This window comes from Acomys russatus, chromosome 10 (assembly GCF_903995435.1).
Source record: "Acomys russatus chromosome 10, mAcoRus1.1, whole genome shotgun sequence".
NCBI classification, from domain to species: Eukaryota; Metazoa; Chordata; class Mammalia; order Rodentia; family Muridae; genus Acomys; species Acomys russatus.
In genome coordinates this window covers 13,543,738-13,567,723 of record NC_067146.1, presented here as the reverse complement: position 1 = coordinate 13,567,723, position 23,986 = coordinate 13,543,738, and the positions used below count along the sequence as shown (strand labels likewise).

Genomic DNA, 23,986 nt, shown 5'->3' with positions numbered 1-23,986 from the left:
GAGCCGTGGTGGCCCACCTCTATAATCCCAGCACTCAGGAAGATCTGGTGAGTTCCAGGACAGCCAGGGCTACACAGAGAAAACCTGTCTCAAAGGCTACACAGAGAGACCCCCCTCTCGAAAAAAACCAAAAACCAAAACTAAACTAAAAGGGGCTGGAAATGTAATGCAATGGCACGGTGTCCACCTGCCACGCACACACACTGAGGTTCCCGGCACCACATTTAAAAAACAAAAAAGATATTGAAGAAAAGTAACTTTCATCTAGATATTTCATATATATATGAATACACACACACATATATATATGTATATATATGGAAGGAAGAAAGAAATGACATCTAACACTAATATGTATTATAAATATGTATATGTGTATATATATACACACACACACATATATATGTAACATATATATAGTAACACACACACACACACACACACACACACATATATATGTTACTATTGAATCTCATGGAGCCTGGCTCAAACTCAGTATGTAGCTGAAGATGACCCTCTGGTCCTCTTGCCTTCCCTCTCAAGGCTGGGATTACAGATGTATACCATCACCATGCTCAGCTAACTTACTCTTTGTCTGAGTGTCGCTGAGTCCAGACAGGATCCCTGGGTGGCACTTCCCCTAGTGTCCTCCAAGAAGGTGATGCTGGGACAGCTTAGCCTGAGGCTGCCGAGCCCTAGGAATACACTAAGCCTTCTCCTAGAGCAGAGTCACAGAGACGTTGGGGACAAGATGTTAGGGATTATACATGAGTGCTGTAGGCTACGGACAAAAAATAAAGTTCACTCATTCCCATAGGATAAAAAGATTTCTGTTTAAGAAGTAACTGGAGGACTGTGGCTCAGGCCATGGTGGACCACTCACTCAGCATGCTCAAGGCCCTGGATCCAACACCCAGTTCAGTCCCTAGGGAAGTGCGCTTGACCACTGTGGACATCCTGTTTTCCCTTAGCATACGTTAACTGTGCACAGCAGTGTGCTCCTTGTGCCACATTCACACACGTGTATGTATTGATTATAGTCACATACACCCCACTACCCTCTCTTCCCTCTTTCCCAAATAGTTATTATGGATATTTTAAAAATCAGAAACACAGCAGAATGGTGTGTTTAATCCCAGCACTTGGAAAGCAGAGGCAGGTGGATCTCCATGAGTTCAAGGCCAGCCTGGACTACAAAGTGAGTTCCAGGACAGCCAGAGAGCTGTTACACAGACAAACCCTGTCTTGAAAAACCAAAATAAAATAAAATAAAAACAACAACAACAAAAACAAACAAACAAAAAAACAGAAATGCATGGAAAAGGGGTAAAAGGTCAAAATCCTTCCAAAATTACACTCCCTGCAATACATTACATCTCAGTGTAAGCAGGTGGACCTGCTCACATGCACCATCAGGAAACACACGCCACTCTGTAAATTTTGTGAGACAAGCTCATATTATGCTGTCCCAGCTGTCCTGGAACTTACTATGTAGACCGTACTGGCCTTGGGCTCACAGTGGTCCACCTGCCTCTGCTCCCCACCACCAAGTGCTGGGCCTAAGGCATGTGGTGCCATGCCTTGCCGATTTTGCAATCTTATTCCTTGTCATTTAAAAATGCAAGTTTACCACATCATCAATATTATTTTATGACATAACTTTAAATATCTGTATATCGCACTAGTGTTGCTTGTCAATAATCTTACTAATGCCTAAGCTGAGAATTCAGCATTTTCCCCCTTTCTCGGTGGCAATCAATTTCTAAGCCACTGCCAACGCTAACACTTTCTGATTTCCACACATAGGTATTTTAATTTTCTCCTTCCTGCCCTCACTTCTTTATTTCCTTCAGTAAGTACCCATAGAGAACGGGAGTGTAGTTCAGTGGTGGAGCACATACATAGCACCAAGAAATAAATGCTTATTAGGAATAAAACAACCAAGCTCAAACAAAGCAACTATGAGGCATTTGGAGGAAATATGAGATATACTTTCATGATTAAAAAAATTGTCATTGTTTGATAGTGATCTTATGGTTAAATAATTTTTTTTAAAACTTAGTTTTTAAAATAGTACTCAAGTATTTAGGGATATAACAGTTCATAGTATCTGCAATTTGCTTTAATATATTTTGTAAAACTGAAGCTAAAATACGGAAAATAGTAATTATCACACCTAGGTATTCATTATATTATTTCTTTTTTTTTTACTATATTAGAATTTTTCATTTAAACATATGTGTTAAGGGGCTGGAGAGATGGCTCAGAGGTTAAGAGCACTGTCTGCTCTTCCAGAGGTCCTGAGTTCAATTCCCAGCAACCACATGGTGGCTCACAACCATCTATAATGAGATCTGGTGCCCTCTTCTGGCAGGAAGGCACACATGCCGGCAGAGCATTGTATACATAATAAATGAATAAATCTTTTTTTTTTTTAATGTGTTAAGCCAGTAAGACATGGGTTATCAAATGAAAATCATAGTGCCAGGCTTGAGATAACTCCCTACAAGTTATTGATCAGGAGGGTCGCCAAAACCACTCAGCTATTGCTCTTGGCTGCCTTGCAGAACTAGATTTTAAGACCTCATTGCTGAAAACACAACATACTTTGGTTGTAGGACATAGAAAGCCTTAGCCTGTCTTGGTATTAGAAAGAAAGAAAGAGAAAGAGAGAAAGAAAGAAAGAAAGAAAGAAAGAAAGAAGGGCTGGAGAGATGGCTCAGAGGTTAAGAGCACTGGATGCTCATCCAGAGGTCCTGAGTTCAATTCCCAGCAATCACATGGTGGCTCACCACCAGCTATAATGAGATCTGGTGCCCTCTTCTGTCACGTGGCCATACATGCAAATAGAGTGTTTATGTACACAGATACACAAATAAATATATCTTTTTATTTAAAAAGAAAAGAACATTAGCCTTTATGATTTAAAAAAAAAAGAAAGAAAGAAAAGAAAAAACAAAAAACCACTAATGATCAATCAACCACAGCCGTCGACACGCACTGTTCGCTGTAATTGACAGGAGGAAAACTGTGAGAAAGTGTTTCTCAGACAACATCTAGAGTTCTCCGTACTGCCCCCCCCACCCCCCGAACGGTGCTACAGGATGATGTGGGTTTGGAGACACTGTTCACATGCTGGTCATCTCTGGAGGGCAGAAACCAGATGGAGGCCGGGCAAAGTTTTGCAGAGTGCTGACCTCCACTCCACCCACCACCTTCCACTGTGCTCAATGGCAGCCCCGAGTGTTAACTATGTCCCCCCACAACCCCTCAGACTGTGTGGGGCACAATCCGGAGATCCCGCTCCAGGGGAGCTGTTATGACTCAGGCTAAGGCTGGACTGATCTGAAAGCTTCCTCTTTGCCCGCCAGTTTCCGCTGTGCTAGCAGCTGCTATGCAGAAGGCTAGGGGAGGAAGCCGGCAGTGGTATTTCCCACTGATGAGCCTTGCATGCTACAGAGCTATCTTGTCAGGCAAGCGGTGACCACCAGTGCAACAGCTGCACAACTGTTATGGGGTTACCAATTGCCTTTGGATTGGATTTGAGACCTCCTTCACAGGACAGAATTGATGCCTGATATTATACATCTGGCCAAAAGCCCACAGCTTAAAGAGGTGACAGCCCCAGTGAGGAGCTTTCTACTGTTGTCTTGCTAAATGGATTGTTGTCAAACTGCCTTCTGAATATTCATGTTTATACCCATAGATTAATGCTGCACTCGGCCTTAGTCAGCAAGGCCTCTCTCTCTCTCTCTCTCTCTCTCTCTCTCCCCCCCCCCCCCCCCCCCCGAAGTGGTCAGTGGTTAATACAGACTCATAACTGGTTAAAATGCTAAGAATGAATGCTGAGCCCCCAATGGGATCAACTTTCCCTCCCCACACTCAGGGAACATTACAGAAGAGGAGATGAAGAGTGAAGAGAATGTAAGAGCCGGAGGATGAGGAAGAGCAGTGCCATCTTCTGAACATGATGTGGCCATTGCACTCATGAACTTACTGCAGCCACGGTCACCCATGCCAACCTATGTGAGATCAAGCCAATAAGATCAGTCAACATCCCAATATGACCCCCCTCTAGGGCATGAAAGGAAGCAGGTGTGTTGGGAGTGTCTTAGGGACGGGGAAGTTGGGGTGCATATGATCAACATGCATTGTTTACCTGTATGGAATTGTCAAAGAATAAACCGAAGATGTTTTAGCTTTGTGCTAGGTAGGCACTGAGCTCTTAAACTTGGGTACAGCGATAAATAAAGTAACCTATTGCCTCACAGAACGGGCTGTCTTGAGGCACATGCTTCCACTAGGAAGTCTCAAATGCAATACGATGGTTGCCCACAGTACCCTCACGGAACCTGGTTTTCCTAGTTTCTTTCACATCCTCACGACAAATGTATTTTTTTTTCAAGTCTAAAAATAAAGTCACACACACACACACACACACACACACACACACACACACACACACACACACAGTGCCTCAAATCCAGAAGAATGCTCACACTGAAGTGCACGCAGCTGTCAGTGGCTGTGTGGCACATGGTAACCTGGGATTCACCCCAGCACATCTTTCCTGGGCACCTACAAGGTGTTGGTACTGTGAAGAGGACCAGGACTTCAAGAGTAAACATCAGAGGCCCCTGTTCTCTGTCCATAGTCAAGAAAGCCTCTGTGGGCAGAGGGGAGGGACCAGCCGCCAGGCACCCTCATAGAGAGGCAGGTAGGACCGAGAGCCAGGCGAAGCCAGAGCGTGCGTGCGTGTGCGCATGCGTGCGTGGGGTGCGCACGCGTGCTTCATAGTTTGCAGGTTGGCAAACAATTTCTGCTTTGTAGGACAAGAGGAAAATGAAGGCTAACCTGTAGGTACTTACACAAGAGAAAATAAGACATATATATATATATATTTGTTTTGCTGGCCTAATTTATAATTTTATTTGCAGACACTAAAATGTAAAGTTCTTAAACTTTTCACATCACAACTATTCTTGTTTGTTCCCCAGCTATTTAATAACGTAAAAAAAAAAAAAAAAAAATCATTCCTATTTTGTGGGTGATACCAAACCAGGGCAGTCTGGATTTGGGAGTAGTCAGTGTCCTTCTACTCTTTGGTTCTGAGGGTGAAAATTGTTTTCAGTTGGAGTGACCTCAATAGGCCTGCTCCATGGTTCACCTGGGCCCCTAGTCATCTCTAATCCTTTACAGCTGGCTGGGGTTTTAAGACACGAAGCTCAACTCCCCCATACCTGTTTCTTCCCAATGGGAACCCAACGATGCTCCTGCCCTAAGGAAGAAAACATTGTTTGATCCAGGACAGGCTCCTGTCACCTGCTCCTGTGACTGGTCCAAAGCATCCCTAAACATTTGCAACCTTCGAAGCAGGTGCATTCTGTGTCGTCGTAAAGGCAGATATCTCATACAACGAGTGTCTTTTGGGTACCAAAGGAAGACGACCCACCCTGAGTGTGGGACCTGGTTCCCCCCTCTAAGCCTCCAGGTTGAGCATACAGAGCCATCGGAAGAGGCAGCGGGTGGGAGTCCTTGCTCTCTGGCCTGTCCCTAAGCCTGTAACAAGCCGCCCCGGCTGCTCCCCGCGGTGCTAGAAGCAGTCATCCCAAGGGACCGGTCCTTAAACCACACTGCGCAGTAGTCGCTGGCGCAACCTCGAGGATTGCTGGGTCGTACCAGGCGCCCCCAAACTTGCACTTGAGGCGTGGCTGAAATCCTATCTCGAGGCGCCCACAGCAGGGGCTCGGGCTCATGCATTGAGCTCCAGGCCACCGCCGCCGCCATCGTTGCCCCGCGGAGTGGGGCGGGAGTTGGCGCTCGCAGGGAGTCGGGCTGGCCCGGCAGTTGCGCAAGTGGCACTGGGGCAGCTAGCTATAAGAGGGGCAGACAGGCATGGAGCCCCGGAGGAATCCCCGTGCCAGCAGCTGCAAGGTAAGACCCTGGGCGCGCTACTCTGTCCTTCTCCGACAATCCTTCTTGGCACACCATAGCACCCCACCCAACTCTGGAACCCAGAGAAACTGAGGCAAGAAGGAGGTAATGTGGACCGCTTGGTGCTGAACTAAGTAGCTTTGCACTGAGAGTCTAGACAGAGAGGGAAGGCGGCTGGGAGCTGAGGAGCATCAGATTCCTGGCTGGGCCCACAGGGCACCAACCTGCTCCTGCAGAGGCAGTCAGGACTCCAAGACTGTGTTTGGTCTGCGGATTTGAGATGGTTAGGAAGCTGAGATAACAGATCCCACACCTGCCGTATGAAAAAAAAACAGCTAGACGTGCAGGGATGCAGCCACGTGCTTTCCGGGTTCTTGCAGGCCAGATACAGCCTTGCTTTCTGTAAGAATTTATTTTCCAGTGAGGGTCTTGACTGAGGAGGCCTACCCAATTCTAAAACTGTTGAGCAGAGGTGGGTAGAAAAATTATCAAGAAGAACCCAAATCCGCGCCGCCGCCCCCCGCCCCCACACACACTGGCAAAAAATGGGGGGTGGGGCAAGACTCACCACACCTACCCTCAAAGGCATCCAAATTATCTTCTTCATGTATAGCCTGCCTCCTGGGAACAGAACAGCAAGTCATGGGGAAGACTTGTAACTTGCATGTTTTTTTACTGTTAGGCATTTCTGCCCAAAACGGTTAAATGCACATTGCCAGCCTGAGGCCCCAGCCTGCGGCTCCTTCAGCTTTCTTTCCCTATGGGGTTCCTTTAGACTTGGTTTCCGATGTGATGCCCGTACACTCATCTCTGTCTTACTGGGAAAAGTGGTGCCTTAGATATGGTCGGAGACCATGCTGCTTTGTGTGGAACACTGCTTGGGAGAGGCCAAGGCAATTGAGCCATTTCTATTGGAAGCATGGTATTCAGGAGACGTAGAGAGAGGGCGGGGCCTTGGTGGCACCATCCCGGAACGCAGGCTCTCTGGGTGCCCTCTGCAAGGTGGAATGGACTTTCGGTAGTGAGAGTCATATTCTTTGTAGAGATCTTGACGGGCAGCAGTCGGCTGTGGCTGAGGGAGCATAGACAACCCTCTTCTGGTCTGTATGGTACATAGAGCCAAACTTTAAATAAGGAATGTCTAAGAGCCATCTCGTTTTCCTCGGAGTGAGAGGACCACAGTGATCATGTATTTCCTTAAGGCATGAAGAGAAGCACCCCCACCCCACCCCCACCACCACAGATTCTGTCTGGTCTTTTCCTTTATGCACTCTAGGACACTGGGTTGAGGGGAAGGAACATGTCCATATTGGCTAAAGGAGCATCCTTCTCATAGTTGGTACATCTTATACCCAAAATAACAAGCTCTTCTTAGTATCTGGGGGAAATATTTTCCTCCCCCTGTATTCCAGGAAAAAGCTCAAAGAGCCAAGGACAGAGCCAGGGAAGTTGCAATGAATTCTTGTCCATCAGCCCCAGGCAGATGCCTTGCGTGTCTGAGTGACCCATGTGGGATGCAGAGATGACTGCCTGATAAGACTTTCGGTTGCAGAGCATCAGTCCTGGTTGCACCCCAGCCTACACCCCCCTAGAGGCGAATGGGAGACAGGGAGATAGGGCAGGGTCTCTAGGAACATGAAATTCTTGTGGTACGTGTGTCACTGCAGATTCTAGCCCATGGACACAGCCTTAAAATTCCTCTCTGTCCATGCAGCTGCCTCCAGGAACCACAGAGGTTAGGTTGTACAGAAAGGCAGACACACAAGGCACCTTTGCACTTGTTCCCCATGTGACAGCAGACAAACTGCATGTTCCCATCTCTCCTGCTGTCTGTGAGCTCTCTGAATCTACAATCATGTCTGTGCTGACATTTCACCTAACCTATAGGCTCGCTCCCTACCTGTGTGCATAGTGTGTTTGCACTCTGGAGCACCACAGAGCTCTGCAGGGGAGCCACAAAGCAGGGAGGAGGGGCTCGGCATGGGTCCCCTGGCAAAGACAGGGCACCCAGAGTGCTGGGATGGGGCTATGGTAGGGAGTCACTAGGAAAGACAGTCCACACAGAGCAGAGATCAGAAAGCTGAAGGGAACCAGACCTATGGAGAAGCTGGGGATACAGAAGAGATGCGAGGCCAGCCAACGTGCTGGAGGAAGAGAAAGCCGGCCACGGAGGCATTCTAAGACAGCTTCATAGCCGTTTCTGTGGAGTAAAAGTGGGTTCTAAAGTGGCAGGCCACACCTGTAATCTCAGCCCTACGAAGGCAGAGGCAGGAGCAGCAAGAGTCCAAGGCCAGAGAGGATGGCATGGCGAGTTCAAGGCCAGTTTGGGCTGTGTGAGAGTGTCTCAAAACAGAGATGATTTTCAGATGGAAGCCACCTTAGGGACAGGTTAGCCTGGTCATCCAATGGAGATCAAGGATGGGGAATACTTTACTTATTCATTTAATTAAAAACTGAATAAGCACCTGCTCTGTGTCAGGCCTTTGGTACATGCTGAGCCAAATGCTGGTGTCACTAACAGATATTCTCTCTCTCTCTCTCTCTCTCTGTGTGTGTGTGTGTGTGTGTGTGTGTGTGTGTGTGTGTGTGTGTAGCTTCCTTCCAACAGTGCTCCAGGGAGCCACTGAAAATTGATCATAGTTGACGCAGGAGTTGAAATCTATTTGCTTTCCCTAGTGGGAATGAAAAGAATACAGCCCCCTCACCCACACTGTGCCTACCAGCTAAGAATGTCAGCATGATTTCTCAAGCACGGCCCTTGGTTGCAGAAAAGAGAAAATTGTTCCTGCTAAGCTTGGTGATTTTCAAATTGCATACTGTGGCCAACATTTGAAGAATGAACTGAAATCCCCAAGAGTCTCACCTGCAGCAAGGGCAAATGTTTAAAAAAAAAAAGTGTGTGTGTGTGTGTAAGAGTGCCATGGCACATGTGTGGAAGTCAGAAGACAACTTGCAGGAATCAGCTGATCCCTTCTACCATATGGGTCATGGGAACTGATGTCAGATAGTCAGGTTTGGGAGAAAGTGCCTTTACCCTCTGAGACTTCTCACTAGTCCTTGTTTATTTGTTTGTTTGTCTATTTAGTGTGGGTTGGGGAGGCACACATGTACCACAGAGTACATGTGAAGGTCAAAAGACAACTTTTGGGTCCAGCATTTAGGTCCCAGGGATAAGATTCAGGCACCAGTCTTGCTAATACCTAACTTTATCCACTGAGCTATCTTGCCATCCCAGGAGAAATGCTTTCTGATACTCTGTAGTTCAGTAAGATAGCTATGGACCACAATTAATTGGACAATTCAAAATAGCTAATAGAGCCTGGTGTGGTGGTGCACACCAGCTCAGGGAAGCAGAGGCAGGCAGATCGCGCTGAGTTCAAGGCCAGCATGGTCTACAAAGGGAGTCCAGGACAGCCAAAGCTACACAGAGAAACCCTGTCTTGAAAACCCAAAATAAATGAATAGATAAAATCATTTTACCTACTATAAAATCAATATTGAGAAGGTGGAAGAGATGTCTCAGAGGATAAAACACACACACACACACATACACACACACACACACACTAAATGTATGTAAAAATTAAAGATTTAAAGAAACAAATGTAATAAAAACCACTTTTGTTATTTTTTTAAAGATTTATTCATTAATTTTCACTTATTTATTATGTATTATGCCTGCATGTATGCTTGCATGCCAGAAGAGGGCATTAGATCACGTTATAGATGATTGTAAGCCACTATGTGGTTGCTGGGAATTAAAGTCAGGACCTCTGGAAGAGCAGTCAAAGCTCTTAACCTCTGAGCCATCTCTCCGGCCCCCCACTTTTGTTATTTTTAAGAGTAGATAGAGAGAGTGTGTGTGTGTGAGTTAGACCCGCCTATGAAGGCTGGTTCTTCCTGTAGAACCTGTAGGTCTCTCTGGGTCTACAGCTACCAGCTGTGAGCAACTTGACGTGCATGAGACCTGAACTCCGATCCTCTGGAATAGCGAGCAGTATGCTCTCTTAACCACTGAGACATCTCTCCAGCCCCAATAAATACTTCCTATCCAATATCCCATGTGCTCGGCAGCAGCCACCCTCTTCTCCCTCGCCACACTCCTCAGCCGTTCTGCAAATTGTTATTCTCAGCACAATGTCCTCCAATTCCACTCATGTTACCATGATGGCAGTATTTCATTCATTTTATGGTGCACACTCTTTCTTTGTTGCTGTGTGGCACATTTCGTTTACTCATTCATGCCTCAACAGGTACTGAGACTGGTTCCATATCTTGGCTATAAACATGGAAGCAGACTATCTCTTTGACATACTGGCTTCTTTTCCCTGGGTACATGGCTAGGAACAGGGTTGCTGGATCATAAGGCAGTTCTATTTTTAGTTTTCAGCAGCGGCGGCATCTCCACAGTTTTGCAGAGGGGCTGCAGTCATTTGCAGTCTCATTAGCAATGCATGAGCATTCCGTTTCTCCCTACCCTGTCCCCAGGTTCTGCTATCTTTTGTCTTTGTGACAAAAGCCATTCTGAGGTGAGATGATATCTCACTGTGGTTTTGATTTGCATTTCCCAGATATTTTCATGTGCTCCTTAGGCAAACATTATCTGAATTTAATTCATAGTAGCATGCCCAAAGACTATCGGGGGAAAAAAAGTCTATAAATATCTGATGGCTGAAGAAGAGAAGAATAAAAAAAAGAGAGTGCCCTCTGGGTCTCTTGCTAATCTCTGGTCAACCAGAGGAGGCGAGGCCCAGCCCAAGGATGACAGCCTTGGCCAGAAGATGCCCCTGCCATCCCGTGTTCCCCCAGTTGCCAAAATTCCCGCCATCATTACACAGAGGCAGTGGATGGTCCGACCTAGGCGCTACTGCCTTCTGGGTTGGACCTAGAGAAGCATTCAGTTGTGCCCATTCCCACCCATTTTGTCCTGAAGGGTCTGCCCAGTCCCCTGGACAGAAGGAAGGCGAGAGCACTCACACCTGAGGCTACCAGTGTCTTGGGGGAATTAGGGTGTGATCTCGTCTGCAGATCAAGGTGGGAGGTGGGAATATAGAACCGCCCTGTAAGGATATAGTTGGAAAAAAAAAATCACCTAACTGGGAGGGGAGGGGCTCTCTCTCCAGGATCCAGGTGAGATCAGACAGGGGAAACACACAGGCTGATGGCTCAGCCCTACAAGCCTCTTGCACCAGTCTTGAGCCTGTTTTCTGAAGACCTGTCTCCGCCTGGGAGTTGCCTAAGGGCCCCTCCCTCTCTGTTCTTTAAATCGCTGCAGTGTGCCCACGGCAGAGAAAGAGGAGCATGCCATGGCCTACATGGAAGGGGAAGGCAGGCAGCCTGCAGAAGAGCTATCAAGTGCAATGTCCTGAGTGTAAAACAGAAGTTCAGGGTGCGGAGGTAGCCTATCAGTGCCCCTTCCTCCTGCACTGTCTCCTCTTCTTTGCAGGCTCTGCTGCAACTAGTCCTCAGAAGTGAAGGACGCAGTGTACTGCATCAACATTTTAGCAACTCCTCTGCCAGCGCTTAGGCTATTAAAGAAACTCTTGCGTGCTTTTAGAACACTTCAGAAACTTCTAGAAAGAAAAAGGCTTTGTGGCCAGGCAGATGCCTATAACTTTTCTCCCTGCCCACCCACTTCCTGGAATTATATCCATGTCTGCTTTCCCCTGAGCTCCAACCAACCTCCAGTTCTAACTGGACATCAGCTAGTCTCCTCAGAGTTAAACAAGACATTGCATCTACTTAAATGTTCCTCCTTTCATTGCAAGTAAAGACACACATTCTTACCATAGAAGGGCACCATTTTTGCTTACTATTTACTTATTGAGACAAGGTTTTGCTCTGAACTCCAGGCTGGCCTGGCATCTACATGAAATTTTCCTGCCTCAGCCTCACAAATGCTAAAATTACAGGCATTCATGGGCTACCATAAACAGAGTTGAGAGCTGCCACATGGCTCTTCTGCTTCTAGTTAATCCATCAGCATTTGGCTGTATAACTGTATCTAATGATAGAGGCTGGCAAGTGCAGCTGCTGTGTTCCATGGTCACGTACCTCCCTTAGGACTTGGGAGTATCTTCAACTGGGAAAGAAAAGGAAAATAAGACACTGGGAGAGGCTAGCAGTCTCCACGATGTGGCTATGTGTGTTGGTGTGTTTGTGTTTGTGTGTGTGCGATGTGTAAGCATGTTACATGTTACATGCCGTTAGGGCACTCAGTTCTCACCATGACCCGTGGCCCCTGATGTGTGTGGTAGAAGCCTGGCCTATCGTTTTTAGGCATGTTTACTTAGCAACAGCATCTCAGTCCCATGTTTTCAAAGCACTGTGATTTACTGCCAGCATCCACCCAGGCATCCTATGCGCGCTGAGAGAGGGCTTGTAAACCTGCTTGTCCGGTCCTGATAGTACAGGGCGACCATTAAGTGAAGACAGCAATGATATGACCACAGTTAATATGGCAGTAAATTTTGAAAGGAAAGAGGGTGTCATCAGCACATAAATCTTAGAAATGGGTGCTGCACAATCCTGAGCTGCGGGGTGGGGGTGTGCAGGAGCAGGGGGGCAGGGGGTTGGGGGGAGGGGGGATCCACAAGCATTGGGTGCCTAGTTGGGAATGCCTGTAGGAGGCAGCGGGCCAAGGGCTTGACACGGTCAGCTGCAGGTGCTGTTGCCCTAAGCATTTCAAGCTCTGCCCAGTAATTACAATAATTTTTAAGTAGCTGGCATTTACTCCCTCAACCCTGAGCCAGGCACAAGCCAAGATAGGCAGGGATATTAAAACATTCATCTCCTTGTCTCTTTGGGGCCAGTGCTAGTATTAGCTCCAGTTTACTGATAGGACCAGATACTTTGGGAAGTTAACTATTCTGCCCAGAGGTACATAGAAAACAAACAAGCAAGCAACAACAACAAAAAAACAGAGCCTGCAGTTAAACCCTGAGGCCTGACTATTATAGCTGCTTCCTTCATTGGGGATTCAGGGAACTAAACAGGGGAGATCAGTTAGCAGCCAATGGTCTGTGGAGAGTATGGTCCATGCCTTCCAGCGGACTCCTGAAACTTGTGAGAATACCACGCTGCTTATACTCTGTTAGCCCTCATACGCCTTGGATCATGGACCCCTAGGACTCAAATTCGTCTCTCCTCGAATCACACCTCTTGCTTTAGGGCCGTTATTAAATCAGATAAAGATTAATAGAAATAGAACACTGTGGTTCCACGACAGTTGATCTGATAACTAAGCAGCTAAGTGACTCAGGGGAGAGTAATACATACAGTGTGGACACCCTGCATGAGGGCTGATTCACACTCCAGGAGGGGCAGGATGACACACTACAAGACGTCATAACACCACTCAGCATGGTAGTAGTATTCGAGAGCTTATAAATCAATCATTTCTGGAACTTTCCACTTAGTACTTTTGGATCACAGATGACCACAGGTAGCTGAAACCTTGCAGAGTGAAGCGGTGCAGGGGGTGGGGGCGGGGTGGAAGGGGGGGGAGGTGGGGAGGGGAGGTGGGGAGGTGGAGGTGGGGGGTGGGGGGGTGGGGAGGTGGGGGTGGGGAGGTGGGGGCTGGGGGGCACGGGTGTTGCTGTTTCAATCTGCCCTTCTTCGCACATCCCAGCCTGTGATTTAACTTTTTTGACTTTGGAGAAAGCTTGGCTCATCGTTGCAAGCCTCGTTTGTTTTCTCGCCTGTAAAATTCAGATTAAAAAGAAGTATACCTTTAAGCAAGCACTATAAATAATATATAGGCAGATTGCTCACTTTGCTGTACTGCCAGAAGGTGAGTGATACAGATATCACAACTGCATTTCCTGTCCTCACCAAGACCCAGATGAGGAAGAACAGAAAAAGGGAAAGTTGGCTTTTCTGTCATCTCTCCACACTCTTCATCCTAATGTTTATGAATAGCTTTATTATTCAAGCCCACACGCAAACTTTTAGCATGGCTCCCTGGCTACAGGCTTGCATACATTTAAGGTTATTACCTTTTTGCCTCCTGCATCTCATCAAACCTGTGTTTCTTAATCAAGAATATGCCTAATGTTAATTTTTTAAAACTCAGGGTTTCGTGACTGAAAATTCCCAGTGTTCTAAGTGAATACCCTGTGCTCTCCCCCGCTCCCACACTTTTGCACTTCTGGTCTCTTGGCCAATTGTGGCAACTGTGTTCTGTTCTTCCAGCCCCTTCTCGGTCTACAATGAGAGCCATTGCCAACCCACTCTGGTCTCCTGCAGATGTCTTACCCTTGTCCGCTTGTTAAGTTCCATCTTCCTGCCTTGACACAACCTCCTTGCTTGTCTGTCTCTCCTGTTACACTGAGACGCTGGGGGGGGGGGGGGCGGTTAAGAAGCGTCGTCCGTCCTTGGTGCACTGTGTCTGACTTTTAGAGAAATGCTGCTTGGATTCAGGGTCCCATTGGGAGAGGAAGTTATAAATCAGTAGTGAAGGCCACAACAGGCAGCAACAGGCTGCTGCAGCATGGGTACCAGGGCTGGGCGAGGGGGAGAAAGAGGGGGTTGGGGAGATGGGGAGGGCCAAGGTAGCCATGCACTTCACAAACTCCCCACACCACGCCCCAGCTCTTTCATATGCGTTAGCTAATTTGATCTTCATGAAAAGTCAGAGATAGGTAGGTTATAGGGGGAAAGGTGGAGTTTCAGGTGGTTGTCGGATATACCTGAACACACACTGAGTAAACAACTACGTTCAACCGGACCTTAGCAGTTGGCTCTCTTTCCCTTGAAGTATGCAATAAAGCCCCCATCATCACCATACACATTTGACAAGTATTGCTCCGTGACCTACAGGACACATCATTGTGGTTTTATTGAACTGTCAATAATGTTCCCAAGGGTGCGCATTTCATTAGTCTAGGTTCCGCAGTGAATTGTCTCTGAGGAGATGGTAGCTAGCTACAGCAGTGTGGCAGGCAGCAGTACCAATGGGTGGATTTACACGGCCCTTGAAAGCTGTCATTCCTTCTGTTCCCAGGTCCTGGAAGAAGATCCCAGGGAGGAAAATGTGCTGGAGACCCCTGTGCCGATTCCTGTGGCTTTGGTCCTACCTGTCCTGTGTTCAAGCTGTGCCTATCCAGAAAGTCCAGGATGACACCAAAACTCTCATCAAGACCATTGTTACCAGGATCAATGACATTTCACACACGGTAGGGAGACTCAGGGATGGGGTTGGGAGGGACGAAGGTGGAGTGAGGCCAGAGCCAGAGAGTCTGAGGAACACCTTGAGTGCCTTCTGAGTGGCAGGCACCATCCTGGAAGCCGAAGCGTTATAAGCCTAGGGTGTCCATTCTTTCTGGGTTATGGTTCATGCCCCCACTGCCTGCTGGAACCCAGAGTTGAGTGGTTTCAACCCTAAATCCGGCACCTAGACTGCTCAGCTGTGCTCCTGTGTGTTGCATGGTTCTAATTCTAAGATGCCTTAATTAAGACTCTGTGATAAGGCCTGGCGGTGGTGGTGGTGGCGGACGCCTTTAATCCCAGCACTCGGGAGGCAGAAGCAGAAGCAGAGACAGAGGCAGGCAGATCGCTGTGAGTTCAAGGCCAGCCTGGTCTACAAAGAGAGTCCAGGACAGCCAAGACTAACACAGAGAGGCCCTGTCTCGAAAAACAAAAGAAAAGATTCTGTGATAGCAGAAAGCCGCCCATTTTTACTCTGCCACAGGAAACCCAGCCCTTGGTGGTTGGATGCACATGTACACACACATGAGGCTTGGCAGGTCCTTGGTTCCTCCCTGCTCCACAGACCACTATCTCCCCTCTTCCTTGGCACTCTGTTTCTGCCCCTCTCACTCTCCCTCCTCCCTGAAACTACTTCCTTGGATCCTAGTTTACAGGACCATAGGAAACCGCAAAGGCCATGGTGTCCCATTGACAGGTACCCAGATTTCCAGCAGTATCTCCACCCGGCAGAAGGACCATTGGGGGGTTCTAACAGTTTTCAGCTCCCATTTCTCCTGCCTGTTGCTCACCCTCTTTTCTAAGTCCCACAGAAAGCAAGCTTTCCCTCCCTCCCAGCCAGCCCTCTGTGCAGTCGCCAACAGCCTATATCTTCAGCCATTTCCCCAGATGTCTCTGTGCTATGTGTATCTTCCCCTCGTGTGCTTTCCATCTGTAAGATGCTAAGCAAGTTCGTTGGTGTTTTTGAAACTTTGATTTTTACCGTCTTGATGGCGGTAACATTATACGGTATCCACCAGGTTGTTCTGAGGCTGGCTTAAGCTGGTTACAGTGAAACGTGGCTCTGGCAGAGCCGTCTGGAGACTTCTATGTCTCCTGGTCAGTGAAGATGCCTTAACAGTGGCCTTGGCAGCCCAGGAGAAGTTAGACATCCAGAATCAAGGAGAGCTTACAATAAGAGACTTGTACATTTCATGGGGGTTAATTTTCACTATCTTTCAAAACCACTCCTTGGGAGACCCAACTACCCAAACATGGGTAGCAATGAGAGAAACCCTTCACCAGGGGAGCGGCCATGACTGTGACCCTAATGAGAGAGACGCCATAAGAATATGACTAGGAGGGAGTGATCTAACAAGGGTAGGGGCTGGAGTGAGTATAAGGAATAGAGAGGCAGGGTTCTTCACAGATGCTGTTTGGAGAAAGGAGTTTCCCGAGATTAGCCAGAAGTGAAGGGCGGGGTGGCTAGGAGTGAACAGGAGGAGTCTGGGAGACCAGCTAGGTGGCTCAGCCATCAGCAGACCACAGGAGGGAGGCAGCCCAGGCTCATGGACATGATGTGGGCCTTGGAGACTGATCTCCCTGCCACTTGCTGAGCACCTGTTGTTCCTCTTCCTCCTGCACAGCAGTCGGTTTCCGCCAAGCACAGGGTCGCTGGCCTGGACTTCATTCCAGGGCTTCACCCCATCCTGAGCTTGTCCAAGATGGACCAGACTCTGGCTGTCTACCAACAGATCCTCACCAGCCTGCCTTCCCGAAATGTGCTGCAAATAGCTAACGACCTAGAGAACCTCCGGGACCTTCTCCATCTGCTGGCCTCCTCCAAGAGCTGCTCCCCGCCTCAGACCAGCGGCCTGCAGAAGCTGGAGAGCCTGGGCGGTGTCCTGGAAGCCTCGCTCTACTCCACAGAGGTGGTGGCTCTGAGCAGGCTGCAGGGATCTCTGCAGGACATTCTTCGACAGCTGGACCTTAGCCCCGAATGCTGAGATGTCAGGGACCACCAGCCTCCCAGGGATCATGTTGAGGGAAGAAAGCTTGGCTTCCAGGCGTCTTCAGAAGAAGAGAGCCACATGTGCACACGGCTCCTCCAGGACTCCGTCCACTTCCCTCACTCCTCTAGACCACCCTTCCAAAGACATGACTCCACAACGCTTGACTAAAGACAGACGTGCACGGGCTCCACGAGCTAACTAGGAGGGGCCAGTCTGCAGAGTTGATCCTCACGGTTCTTCAGCAAGTATAGATAAGAACCGTCCCGCCCCCTTCCCAGTTCCACGCCCCTCTCAGAGCACTCTTCCCTGCGGCCCAGGGGATGTGAGGACGGAGTCGGTAGAGCCTTCGGATTGTCTCAGAGTCTTCGGGAGCACCATGAAGGCTGCATCCACACACAGCTGGAAACTCCCAAGCAGTACACGTCGGACACACTTATTTATTTATTCTGCATTTTCCTTTGGACGAATCTGAGGCAGAGCATCAGCTTTTTTAGGCTTTGGGGTCAGTGCAGGATTAAGGAGGCTCATGAGGGTGCTGTTTTCAATCCCATTGATGGGTCTGCCTGAGGCAACCCTCTTTTGAGTGACTGGGAGTTTGGGATCCTCCAAGCAAGACCTGGCTGAGGTGGCTCTCAAGTTTGTCCTCTGGTGACTAGTGTTGTTTCTATTGTGACTGACTTTATGCAAACACTTTTGCAGTGGCATTGCCTGAAGCATAGGCTAGGTTATTATCAAGAAGAAGATGAATTTTGTCAAGTGTAATATGTATCTATGTGCACCTGGGGGTAGGGTATGTGTTAGTGGGAGGGAGAAGGATCCAGAATGTATTCTCCGAATAACATATATGTGGTAGGCTTTTCTGAAAGGGTAGGGCAATTTTCTCACCTTCTGCAGCCACCTAGTGTGGTTTTGTGAAAGAAGCGGAGGAGTTGACTCTTCCAGCGACATCTGAAGTGTACTAAGCACCCTTAGAGGGGGCTAAAGCTACAAGCCATTTGTTGGCTTACTGCTGAGCTCAGGGAGTGAAGGCCCCCAATTGAGACAGTGACCCCCCCAAGAAAAAGGTTCCTGGTGTGGCCTTCTAAAGTTATCTTGGGTTGATCTCACAGTGGGTTTCAGTAGGTGTTTGCATGTCAATATGTGGTTCTCATCCGATTGGTTCATCCAAAGTAAAACCATACTCCCCACCCATTCTTGGGGAGTTTTGTTCCAGTGGGAATGAGAAATCATTTAGCAGATGGTCCTGCGCCCTGGGCCAGCACTGCTGAGGAAATTGCCAGGGCCCCAGGCCAGGCTGTCACCACTGCCCTTCGGGCTGGAGGTCAGGCGAGGAAGATGAGCAAAGGGTCTTGGGTTTTTCCACCACCCTGCACCCTTATGTCACCATCACACTGTGGGTGGCAGATCAATGCAAGGAAAACTTGATCAAAAAAAGCAATATACTTTAAGACTGAGCGCTGCTTTGTGCTCAGCCCTGACTGGTGCTGTGAGCTGGAGAAGCTCACCAAATAAACATGAAAATCGGGGGGGGGGGGGTGGGGGGTGCTCCAGTCCCTGCGGTAAGACCCTCCTCAATGGCGTGCCAGGGTGGATACTTCACCACAGCCCCCCACACAGCTGAAAGTACAGTGCTGCCTGCAATGGATGGGCAGCAACCCGAGCTGAGGGGACGGTGCCTAGGGTAATCCAGCCTGCACGCTATAGCATTTGCATACTTTTCAGGGCACATTAGCATCCACTGCTATTGTAGTACCGACATGGGATAGCTATGGTCATAAAAACAGGAAGATACAAGTTGAGTTCCCCTTATCCAAAATGCTTGGGACTAGAAGGCTTTGGATTTTAGAGTCTTTTCAGGCTTAGGTATATTTGAGCATATATAATGAGATATCGGGGGGGGGAGGGGGGACCCAAGTATAAACATGAAGTTCATTTATATTTCATAACACCGTATACACACTGCTCGAAGGTAATTTTTATACAGTGCTTTTAAATAATGTTGTTTGCATGAAAGAGGTTTTCACGGTGTGGAATTTTCTACTTGTGGCATCAAAACAAAAACAAACAACAACAACAACAACAACAAAAAACACTTTGGATTTTGGATCTTGGATTTTCTGTTAAGAGATGTTTTAGCTACACCTAAAACTATAATGGCAAACAGATGGCAGGACCAGACTAGAGACCAGATCCTCAGCCCTGAAGTGTATCCTCCAGCCAGCTAATACCCTCTGGAGGTCCCCTGGGTCAGGTTTGGGGTGCTGACTAAAAGAGAGAAATTCGAGGTGGATTTTAGAGGAGGTGAGGGATGTGAGGTTCCTACTAGAAGGATGTCGCTTTATTGGAAGGTTGGTTGGTGGGGAGGGAAATGACAGCGACGGCTGACGAAGAAGAATGGACTAGAAAGGGAACAGCTGAAAGGACTTTATGGGCCACAAAAGTGGATATTGGAAGAGTCCCAAGTGCCACAGTCTGGAGCAGAGGCTTGTGACTAGTTTCTGATTGTCTGGGGTCCATGATATGTCACCTTGGCCACCTCATTAAGCTGTAATGTCCTGAGCCTTTTGCTCAGAAAACCCTGCACTATGGCTCCGGCCAAGATTGTGAAACTTCCCCTATGCAAAAATGATTGGTTTTTTGTTTTTTGGGTTTTTTTGCTTTGTTTTCTGTTTTTTAATATATAAACAACAATGGATTTTTGTTTTATCTTGTGTAAACTCAAATAAATTGATGATGCCTTCCTGCTTTGTTTTCTGTTTCCCGTTGTGGAGGGGGCTTCAAGAAAGCTGTTTGTGTGTGACAGGGCAAGGCCTGGCTGGCGTCCAGCCATCCCCGGGGTCAGCTCCACCCGGGCTTGGCCACAGCCAGCCGCCAGTTATTCAGGCGAAAGGATTACGCTAAAGCCCAGGGCTGGTCAAGGAGCACATTCTACACCAGAGGCTGTGAAGTTCTGAAAACCAGCCTTGAGAAGCACCAGGTTTATTTTATTTATTATTTATTTATTTTTAATCAAAGTCAAAAGTATCAACCACAAAAGCCCAAGCAAACAATCAAACAAAAACCACCACACAGACTAGTAGTAAACAAGCCAGGCCACAGAGCACTGCCTCACACACACCAAAAAAAAAAAGAGCTAAGCTCATGGCGGTCCCAGAACAGTAGTCATTCATTCCGTTCAGCCATTGCAGGACCTGACCTGCTCAGCTCCTGCCCAGAGGGACTGTGGGACTGGCTATCGAAGACTCGTTTCCACGGCGACTCAAAAGGCCACTTCCCCAGCAGAAAGGTCACCAGAGTCTCTGGAGGTGAGGTGCTAAGAAGGGCCCCACAACACCTGAAGTTAAGCAGAGCTTCCTCCCTTCGAATCACACTTAGCAACAGGCTTGACTGTGAGTTGTCTGCCGGGGTGCATAGGGGGCCTCAGTTTACCTACAACAGAGGACCATGCTGGGAGGTGTGAACAACACACAGATGCTTTCTTTCCATAATTCTGGGGCCTGGGTGTCCAAGATCAAGATCCAACATGGTCAGGTCTGGTGAGGGCTATCTCACAAAGGGGCGCTGCCATCTTAATGTGGTACCCTCCTCACACAATAGTAACAGAGGGAGGGGCCGCTACGGAGGTTCCTTTCACAACAATGCTAGCCCCGCCCTCCCCCCACCCCGAAGTTAGTGAACTAATCTCTCTCTTAGACATCACCTCCTAACACCATCAATTTTTGGATTAGGACCTCATCATATGAACATGGGAGACACGTCAGTCAGTCACATATGCCAATCTCCTCAGTGAAGGTAGACCAAAGAGGGTGGTACAGATGTGGCTTCAGCAGCCTCCCTGGGTTGCTGGAGAGTTTTCAAGGACATTGCTGTCCATTTGGACTCCTTTATCCGCTAGTGCTGGAAACCCAAGGCCAACCACCCAAAAGAAAGAGACACGGCACCCAGGCCCACAAAAAAATAAGAAATCCAGGCCCAAGTCTGTCTTCCACACTGTGCTGCTTGTGTCTTCCTCCAGCACCCTCACTCTCCCACAGCTGGCTGGGAAGAGGGCCTTCAGCATCTCCATGCCTGTGGGGCCTTGGTGCCCATCACGCAGGACATCTTTTTCATTTGGTGCTGCCAATGAACGCTGCAAAGAAGGCTCTTTGGCCAGGCCTGAGGTGCGTGCTCCCCTGTTACTAAGGACAGGGAGGCTCCATGTGAACAACACTGTCTGGGAATCAGCAAGCAAAGACCCCACTAGTAATTCATAGAACACACACACACACACACACACACACACACACACACACACACACACACACGTGCGCACGCACATTTATAACTTGCCTGGGGAAGAAGTCCTTGATCCCAACCTCTCACTCCTGGGAGTTCCTGCTACAGTCGCCTGCCATTTTGCAGCCCAGGGCCCACACTTGGTAGGCTGGATTCAGCGTCCAGGCCTGGAGCCATCGCCACACACAAACTCTCTTGGAAGGAAAGGTCATTGTTAGAGACTAGTTCTCCATCCTGTGCATCCCTGAAGGTGACAGCTCAGGAGGGAAGGAAGCCTGGATGGCAGAATGACAATGTTTAGGTGGCACTGCCTGAGGGTGCAAAGCTAAATTCTTGCCCCACCCCCGAGGCCCAAACAGGTTCAGGTGTCCCATGCCAGACGGAGGAAGGTACAGGGACCTGAAGATGATGCTCCATTTCCTTGGTGCCTGGGACAGGTTAATGTTGAGGGATGGCCTGATGTATTTTGATGTTAATTACTGCTTTCTGTCTGTGACCCACCTTTTGCTTAGTAAAAAGTCATCCCACCTGGGCAGGGCAGAGGAGATAGGTGGGGCTTAGAGAGAGAGGAATTCTAGGAAGAAGGACCACCACCAGGAGAAGTGAAGAGAGGAAGGCCGCCATGGGTTAGCTGGAAAAGCATATGGCCCCTGGTGGTTTGGATGGAGAATCCAGCCCAAATAAAGAACATGAGCAAGTATTTGGGATTATGGATGGGAGGTAACTTGATAGAAGTCATTAGAAGCAGATGGCATGGGATTGAGACAGGGATCCTATGCCTGCCCCACTATGGGAGGCAATTTAGAGAATTGATATCTGCCCTGCCCCAGGTTAACTAAGGCTATCTTAAAATATAACAAATGTCTGTGTCTTGATTAATTGCTAGCTGGACCTACTGGTAATACAGATAATGCATGTAATTTTAAAAACAATACGTTAAGGCCATCTTGTTTTTGTGCAGCCAAGAGCCTAAAAGACCCAATCAAGAGGGTTTGGGGAAACTGTCTACACTAAAAGGGGTCCCCAGATCAAAGGCCTGGGGGTGTCATTCCACCCTCTGTGGTCACCTTGTCCAGGTCCAAGGAGGAGAGATTATCCTTTGAATTCCTTTTTCTGACCCCTTTTCACTCTTGGGCATTCCACATTGGGCATTTCAATAAGAAATGCCCCACAGAATCATGGGAATTTGAACACTTCACCCCCAGTTGGTGGCAAGGCTTGGGGAGACTTGGGTGATGCAGCCTTGCTGGAGAAAATGTGTCAATGGAGGCGGGATTTGAAAACATGAAGCCTTACCACTTCCAGGTGGGGCATACCCAGATGTAAACCCTCTACCTCCTTCTCCTGCTGCCATGCCCATTACTTGCTGCCGTGCCTCCACTCTTCCATCATGGATTCTTATCTCTCTGGAATTGTAAGGCCAAAATATTCCTTAAACTGCCTTTGGCTGTGGTGTCTTATTACAGCAACAGACACGTAACTAATACAGGCATTCTGTATGCCTCCCTGAGGCAATAGTTCACACCTGCCAAACAGAGTGGCAGAGTCTACAAACAACACTGGGCACAAAGAGCCTTCAAAGTTGGGCCTTTGTCCTTGCCACATCTAGTGAAAAAGGGTCAGATTAACTGAGCAGCACCTTGCAGACCTCTCCCACATCCTATCCCAAAGATTTTATGCATAGAAGCAAACAGCAATCTTCTGGGGAAAGTTTAGGGCAATTACTTCCAAGTTTTACCTATTTATTTATTTTGGTTTTGGTTTTATGAGACAGAGTCTCTTTATGTAGCCCTGGCTGTCCTAGAAGTGCTATACAAACCAGGCTGGCCTGGAACTCATAGAGATCTGCCTCACGTGCTGACTTTATTATAAGCATGCACCACCCACGCCGAGCTTGACTCCAGACTTATAGCATTGCATCCAAGTCTACTGACGTCCATCCACACAAACCCACCAGGGATTCCAGTACATTGTCATTCCCAGACCCACAGGGTCCCTTACCTGGGAAATCACCCTCTCAGACTAGGGAGGGTACTGTCTGCATAGAATTGAGGTACCCACTGCAGCAACCACATTAATAAGGCAACTTCTTCCTAGCCTCACTTCCCCTGGTTCTTATTCCTGCCTCCCAGGGACACATGCTTAATCCACTTCCTATACCAGATGCTACACAGACTCACAACACACATACACACACACACACTCATATACACTAACACACACTTATATATGTCATACACACACTCACTCACACACAGACTCTCATGCACACACACACACACACACACACACACACACACACACACACACACCTAGACTCTGTTATTGGAGTAACTCAAAGTAAGAGAACTACAAGGAAAATGGGTGCAGACAAAACCAGGAAGCCGAGTGTTCAGAGCAGTGCAAGGATCACACACCATCACTAAGGGAATGGCACCTTCACCTCCTAAGGGAAGGAAGGGGTTAAGAGAAAAGGAGGAAGTAAGTAGAGAAGTGTCCAAGACACAAGAAAGACCAAAGAAGCAACAGCGTATCTACGGGGAGGGCCATGTTTATAAGGGAAGGGGCGGGGATGAGGG

General features: G+C 48.1%; 1 protein-coding gene across 2 annotated transcripts; it reads left to right on the top strand.

The window, feature by feature from the left end:
• The first annotated feature begins 5,792 nt into the window (after positions 1-5,792).
• On the top strand, positions 5,793-17,344 carry Lep (leptin). Of its 2 annotated transcripts, none has more exons than XM_051151842.1 (3): positions 5,793-5,934; positions 14,939-15,110; positions 16,770-17,344. In XM_051151842.1, exons 2-3 carry the CDS (start codon positions 14,967-14,969, stop codon positions 17,124-17,126), a joined length of 501 nt encoding a protein of 166 aa, XP_051007799.1. In that variant the 5' UTR covers positions 5,793-5,934; positions 14,939-14,966; the 3' UTR covers positions 17,127-17,344. The 2 variants fall into 2 exon arrangements, with proteins under 2 accessions (XP_051007799.1, XP_051007798.1); XM_051151841.1 differs by having other exon boundaries at positions 5,795-5,934; positions 16,767-17,344.
• Positions 17,345-23,986: the final 6,642 nt, after the last annotated feature.